Source organism: Tupaia chinensis, unplaced genomic scaffold (assembly GCF_000334495.1).
Source record: "Tupaia chinensis unplaced genomic scaffold, TupChi_1.0 Scaffold000678_1, whole genome shotgun sequence".
Classification (NCBI taxonomy): Eukaryota; Metazoa; Chordata; class Mammalia; order Scandentia; family Tupaiidae; genus Tupaia; species Tupaia belangeri.
The window spans coordinates 1,110,730-1,117,255 of record NW_006160202.1 but is presented as its reverse complement, the minus strand read 5'-3'; the positions used below and the strand labels follow the sequence as shown (position 1 = coordinate 1,117,255).

Below are 6,526 nucleotides of genomic sequence, written 5' to 3'. Positions count from 1 at the left end.
GGTAAAAAAAAAAAAAAAAAAGAAAAAGACTGAGCCCACCATGAGAACTGAGATCTAGTGATTTCAGTGCCCCACAGTTTTCATTTTTTGATTTTTATAATAAATAAATAAATAAATAAAATTTTGTTTGCTTTATCCATTTTTCTTTCTCTCTTTCTGTTTTCTTAACTTTTTTCTTTTACCTCATTACTCTGCTGCTCAGCTTCCACCTACTGAGTGTCTAGAGAAGTCTAAATGAAAAGTTTCCAAAATCTGAATATTATTTGTGTCTTCATATTCCTCAACTGCTACTGAATCTGCATCACAAAGGGAGAAACATGCAATGACAAAGAGTTTGCAGACCACATCCTCCTGTGTGCCTCTGATCACTCAGATTGATCTTCTAGAAATTAGGAAGAAATGGATAACCCATCAGATGACTAGAAATCACCACAGGGTCATAAGAATATGTGAAACCAAGAAGATACCTCACCTCCAAGGGAAAAGAATAACTCCTCTTCATCCACAGACATTACAATGGAAATCACAGAAATGTCTGATAAAGAATTTAGTTTTCATAATGACTAAACTAACAGAGATGGAAGAGAAGAAAGAAAATGAACATCAGAAGAATGAGGAATTTCCCTCTGCTGCTTCTGGTGTTGCCTGTGTGCTTGTTTGGTGAGGACCTGGTACCTCTTTTGCTCTTTTTTTTTTTTTTTTTAAATTTTCTTGGTTGTTCTTTTCTTTTCTTTTCCTTTTTTCCCCTTTTCTTTAAATTTATTTTTTTAGATTAATTCACTATACATCATTACAGTGTACAAAGTGAATTGTCCATCCAGAATACACTGTATATCGGCTCAATCGAGCGCATCAACATAATGTTATCAACAAATAATTTTCCATTTCTTATGTCTTGTATATTTTGCTTTTTTTTTTGCCATCCTTTTTTCCTTGCCATCCCTCACCCTCTTCTGTGTCCCACCCTCCTCCCACATTGTCTCTGGTATCCATGGTTACTTTCTATGCCTTTACCCCCCATTTAATTGATTTGCTAATGAACTTAATTAGTCTAAATATTTACAATAGTAAGCACAGCTGATATATACATATACATGAACCCAAGTCTGACTTTAGGCATAAACCTCAGTGAGTAGAATGAACATACTATAAAGTAGTACTTAGCTGGGGCTACATAGCTTACTGTAGTCATCACATATGCATTTTTTTAAAAAAAATTTCGATAAGAACAGTTTTAGTGTTTTTTTTTCCTCCTAAAACTTTTTTTTTAAAAATTAATTTACATTCATTCCCATCTAGAATAAACTGCAGAGTGGCTTAATCATGCATGTTATCATCAATAATATTCCATTTCTACTTTCATATATATATATATAAAAACATTTTCTCTTCTACATCTGAGATTCTATTTTCTGTGTGATCTAGTCTGCTTTTAATGCTTTCAGGGGAGATTTTGACTTCCTGTATTATAGCCCTCATCTCTAACAGTTCCATCTGATTCTTTTGTAAAGTGTGAAATTCCTCTTTTAAATCTTGCATGAATTTCCTCACCTCCTGGAACTCAACTCCTTTCTCCAACCTCTTCAGCAGTTCATTGTATCTCTTCTCTTCCATCTCTGTTAGCTTTGCCATTATGAATGTTCTGAATTCTTTATCAGACATGTCCATGATTTCCATTGAACTGTGTGTGGATGAAGAGGAGTTATCCTTTTCCCTTGGAGGAGAGGTATTTTCCTGCTTTCCCATATTTCTTGTGGTCCTGCAGTGATTTCTAGTCATCTGGTGGATGGTCAGTTTCTTCCCAAACTTGGAAGTTCAATCACGTGAGTTTTGTGTGCTGGAGGCTGAATTACCAGTGGGAAATCTTCACTTTTCTGTTTCCCCCAAAATGTTTAGTTTGCAGGAGCCATGAAGGTGTATCTTCAAGAAGGCCTGTTCCCTTTTTTGCCTCTCCACAAGAGTTTTGTGTGCTGGAGGCTGAATTACCAGTGGGAAATCTTCACTTTTCTGTTTCCCCCAAAATGTTTAGTTTGCAGGAGCCATGAAGGTGTGAACCTCTTTTGTGAAGCAGCAGCTGAGGAGACTCGGGCGCTCACCATGGCTGATGAAAAACCTAAGGAAGGAGTCAAGACTGAGAACAATGATCATATTAATTTGAAGGTGGTGGGGCAGGATGGTTCTGTGGTGCAGTTTAAAATGAAGAGGCACACACCACTTAGTAAACTAATGAAAGCCTATTGTGAACGACAGGGTTTGTCAATGAGGCAGATCAGATTCCGATTTGATGGACAGCTGATCAAAGAAACAGACACACCTGCACAGTTAGAAATGGAGGATGAAGATACAATTGATGTGTTCCAACAGCAGACAGGAGGTGTCTACTAAAAAGGGAACCTGATACTTTCCTCCAAACTCTGTTCTTACAGACTAAGAATACATTCTCAATTAGAAAACCACAATTTGGTTTCACCACATCCTGACTACTGTAGTATAGTTTTCTCCATTCTTTCATTTTCCCTTCCCCATTCCTTTATTGTACATAAAGTAGTTGGTGTACGTGCACAAGCATATTGCATTTTTTTGAACTAAATGATCAATAGTATGTTTATTTGTTTATTTTTTAATGGTATGTTTTGATTGACATCAAATGGAGATGGGATAGGGAAAAATACTGGTTCTGTGAAAATGCCCCCTTTCTCCATTAGTGGCATGCTCATTCAGCTCTTATCTTTATATTCCAGTAAGTTATTTTGCACTCACTGTTTTAACAAAAAGAAAAAAAAACCCAACAACATAAAAATACTTGCATACCTTGTTTGATTGGAGAATTTTAATGTTTTTCATTTATCATTGTAAAACCAAGGACAATTTTATAACTTTTTTGTATGTAGTTGTTACATGTAGGACAATCTGTCAAGTAGGGGTAAATTACTCCTAAAGAAAAAAAAAGGAATCCTAGATTGTTTTCCCTTCAAGTCAAGCATCTTGTTGTTTAAATAATCTTCTTGTTTAAAATGAAAAAAAAAAAAAGGTGAGGAATTTCTTGTAAGAGCTGAAAGAGGAAATACACACCATAAAAAAGAGTCAGGCGGAACTGTTGGAGATGAAGGCTATAATTCGGGAAGTCAAAATCTCTTTTGAAAGTATTAAAAGCAGACTAGATCATACAGAAAATCGAATCTCAGATGTAGAAAGACAGAATCTCTGGACTAGTAAAATCCATCACGAAAACTGAGAAAATAGTCTCCCCAAAATGATAATAATATACGAGAAATACTAGATACCATTAAATGTCCAAACATCTGGACACATTATAGTCAGAATGACTAAAACCACAGACAAAGACAAGATACTCAGACTGGCAAGAGAGAAACGTCATGTTTCCTACAGAGGATATCCCATCAGGCTAACAGCAGACCTCTCATTGGAAATGATACGATCAAGCAAAGAATGGGAAAATATATTCAAAGTGTTGAGTGAAAAACAATTTCATCCAAGAATACTGTACCCGGCAAGATTATCCTTCATATGAGAAGAAAAGACAAGAACATTCTCAGATAAACAAAACCTGAAAGAATTTACCAACACCAGACCAGTTCTCCAAGAAGTTCTGAAGGGAGTGCTATCTCAGGAAAATTAAAGCCAGGCACACAGAAATAAGAGTTCTAAAAACAGCTAAGTAAATGGCCAGCTTAATGGTAGTGACAAGCACAGTGTTGAATGTTATCTTTTGAATTTAAATGGAGAGATTGGACCACAGCAGAAGATAAAGTACATGAGCTTGAACTAGTGAAACAGAATTTTATGATTTTCGACTAAAACATTACTGACCTTCTATGCTTTGTCTTCTAGTATTAAGGAGTTTTGTCTTTTCTCAAGGTCCATGTACCTACTAGTCAAACAGAATCCTAACTTGTTTCCTGGCTTTAAGTATTAAGCAAAGTTCTCTTAACATTTTAAATTCTTGATTTATTAAAGGTAAAATTGCCTTTCTTAAAATTAAAAAGTGTATTTTAAAAAATACCTATTTGGTAACCATAGTAAGCTATATAGCCTCAGCTATGTGCTATTTTATAGTATATTCATTCTATCCACAGAGCTTCATGCCTAAAGTCAACTTTTGTTCACAGAAATGTATATGTCAGCTGAACTTACTATTGAAAGTATTTAGATCAATTAAGATATTTTGTGAATAAATACAATGTGGCAAAGAATAAAGGAATGAAAGGAACTACAGAAATATATATATATACACATATACACACAAATATGTATAAATATATATTACAAGAAACATATATATACAAGAAACAAGAAATGGAAAATTATTTGTTGATGATAACATATATGTTTACGTCACTTTACAGTGTATTCTGATGGAAAAATCAAATTTGTATGCTGTGGTGATGTCCAGTGAAAGTGTGTAAAATAAATAAAAATAAATAATAATAAAAAGCAGAAAAAAGAAAAACTCCTGTTTTCTTTCCTATATGACAAGATAGTAAATGTCAGGTTGGGATTCATGTTCTACTAATTTCTGTGTTTCTACAGTAAGCCTAGTGTTTCATCTATAGAATTACTCAATAGCTGTGTAATCAAACTCAATTTCTACTCATAAGAAGAGAGAAATGATTTATTATGAAGTGAAATAATTGCTTTGGTATAATCACAATCTAATAAATCATTTGGAAATTCAATTAAAGTTATTTATTTTATCTTCCTATTTAGTGCTATTTGGTAATAAATGAAAACTGGCCCTATGCCCCCTTTTATTCTCTTTGTCCCAAACCCAATTAAAATTGTCCTTATTTCTGGGAAAGGTGCTGGGCATTGGAAGTTACTGTCCATGGGGATTTAGAGATTTTGTGTCTCTAGGTGGGGATGGACTTTCTTAAAGGTTGGGGATTGTGAACCAATCTCTGTCCTGCCTTCCTGAGGGTCTTGCAGGTCTTCTTTAGGTTTGGACTGGTATCAGTCTGAGTGTGAGCTGTGTGGGACAGGGAGGTTGGCTTCTAGGCTGACTCCAACACAGTGTCTATGTTATAGCTGATAGCATTGTTCTCTGTATTCTCCCATCACCAGATCCTTGCTTCTCTTTTAGGAACTGGAGCATTTTCTTCCATCTTCATCTTTCCATTCTCTCTCCCTCTCTCTCTCTCTCTCTCTCTTTTGCTGTCTCCTTAGTTGCCTGAGGAGAATGTGTACCTGCTAGAGAGAGAAAGAGAGAGAAGTGAGAAAGCATCCCTCCACCCATCACTCCCATGTGGGATGATTATGCTGTAATGTCTTTCCATTTCTCTCTCCACTTGGGATTTTGTACACACACACACACACACACACACACACACACACACACACTTGTTTGGTGTGTTTTTCAAGTCACTGGGTCTGGTACTTGAACTGTGCAATTAGCCATGTGAGATTCACCTGCCTTAACCACCACACCACCTGCTGGATCCAGTTTTCCTTTGTGTCACTGTCCTCTCATATCTTGGGACTGGTCACTTGTATGTTTTTCTCACAACCTAAGATGAACCTATCTTCCTTCTCACAAGAGCTAATTACATCTCTTTAAAACTTGTTCAAGAACCATTTACGGGGACCAGCAGTTGGCATAATGGCTATGTCACTGGTCTCCCATGGAGTCCACTGTGGTTCAAATCCTGGACCCAGTGGCTTAAACTCATGCTGGGAGCATGTGGATGCATGCCAAAGATCCCAAGAGGAGAATGGAGGAGAAGGGATTGCAGCATGGCAACCCCCTCTTGGGGGTGATGAGTCACTTTCTATCTCTCTGGCTCTCTCTTTCTGGTGAGTGCACACGCCCTATAGCAAAAACCTCTAAAATAAATGAATAAAAAAGAACCACTTACTGCAGAACGTTTCCCCAGTCAGCCCAATTCCCCACATTTACGGGTCAAAGCTCTGGGGTGGGCACTGGTCATCTGACTTTCTACAGGTTTGCACTAGGTTGGACTAAATGCCCTGGATTCAGACCCTGACTCCCTTTACTGGAAGGGGCCTCTTTGTAGCATGGTCTATGGTTTCCTTGTTGACATGGAAACTGCCATGAGGTTGGGAGAAAGCTAAAGGAAAGCATCATTTTTCTCTCCTTTGGGTGTTGAGGGGATTTTATCCTCAGGTTGAGGAGGGTTTCCTCCAAATTATGCTTCTGTTCAGTTTAGGAGAAGTTCCCCCTCGGTAAACCTGTATATGTAGAGGATTGGGAATTTTCCCTCAAGAATTTGAACATTTCCTGACCCTTCCTCCCCGATGTTGAATCTTACAGTCTCACACAGAAGTGAACAGCCTGAACACTCAGCTGTCGGACTCTCCCCTGGCATTTCCAGCTTTGGGCCCTGGGCCAACACAAGTATCTCCTTCCTTCTGGATCCACTCACTGTCCAGCTTGGCCTGTCTGCAGACTGCCCAGGAGCCTTCTAGCTGCCCCCTTCACTTCCTTATTCCTGAGAGTGTAGATGAGCGGATTGAGAGCAGGTGTGACCACAGTGTAGAAGAGCGAAAC

At 37.6% G+C, this 6,526-nt stretch overlaps 1 protein-coding gene and 1 pseudogene across 1 annotated transcript; both read left to right on the top strand.

Moving 5' to 3' along the window:
• LOC102479105 (ubiquitin D-like) overlaps positions 1-6,526 on the top strand; it is a 69,423-nt pseudogene that overhangs the window by 2,919 nt on the left and 59,978 nt on the right.
• LOC102497066 (small ubiquitin-related modifier 2) lies at positions 2,094-2,784 on the top strand. Its single transcript, XM_006160300.3, has one exon. It carries the CDS (start codon positions 2,098-2,100, stop codon positions 2,383-2,385), a length of 288 nt encoding a protein of 95 aa, XP_006160362.1. The 5' UTR covers positions 2,094-2,097; the 3' UTR covers positions 2,386-2,784.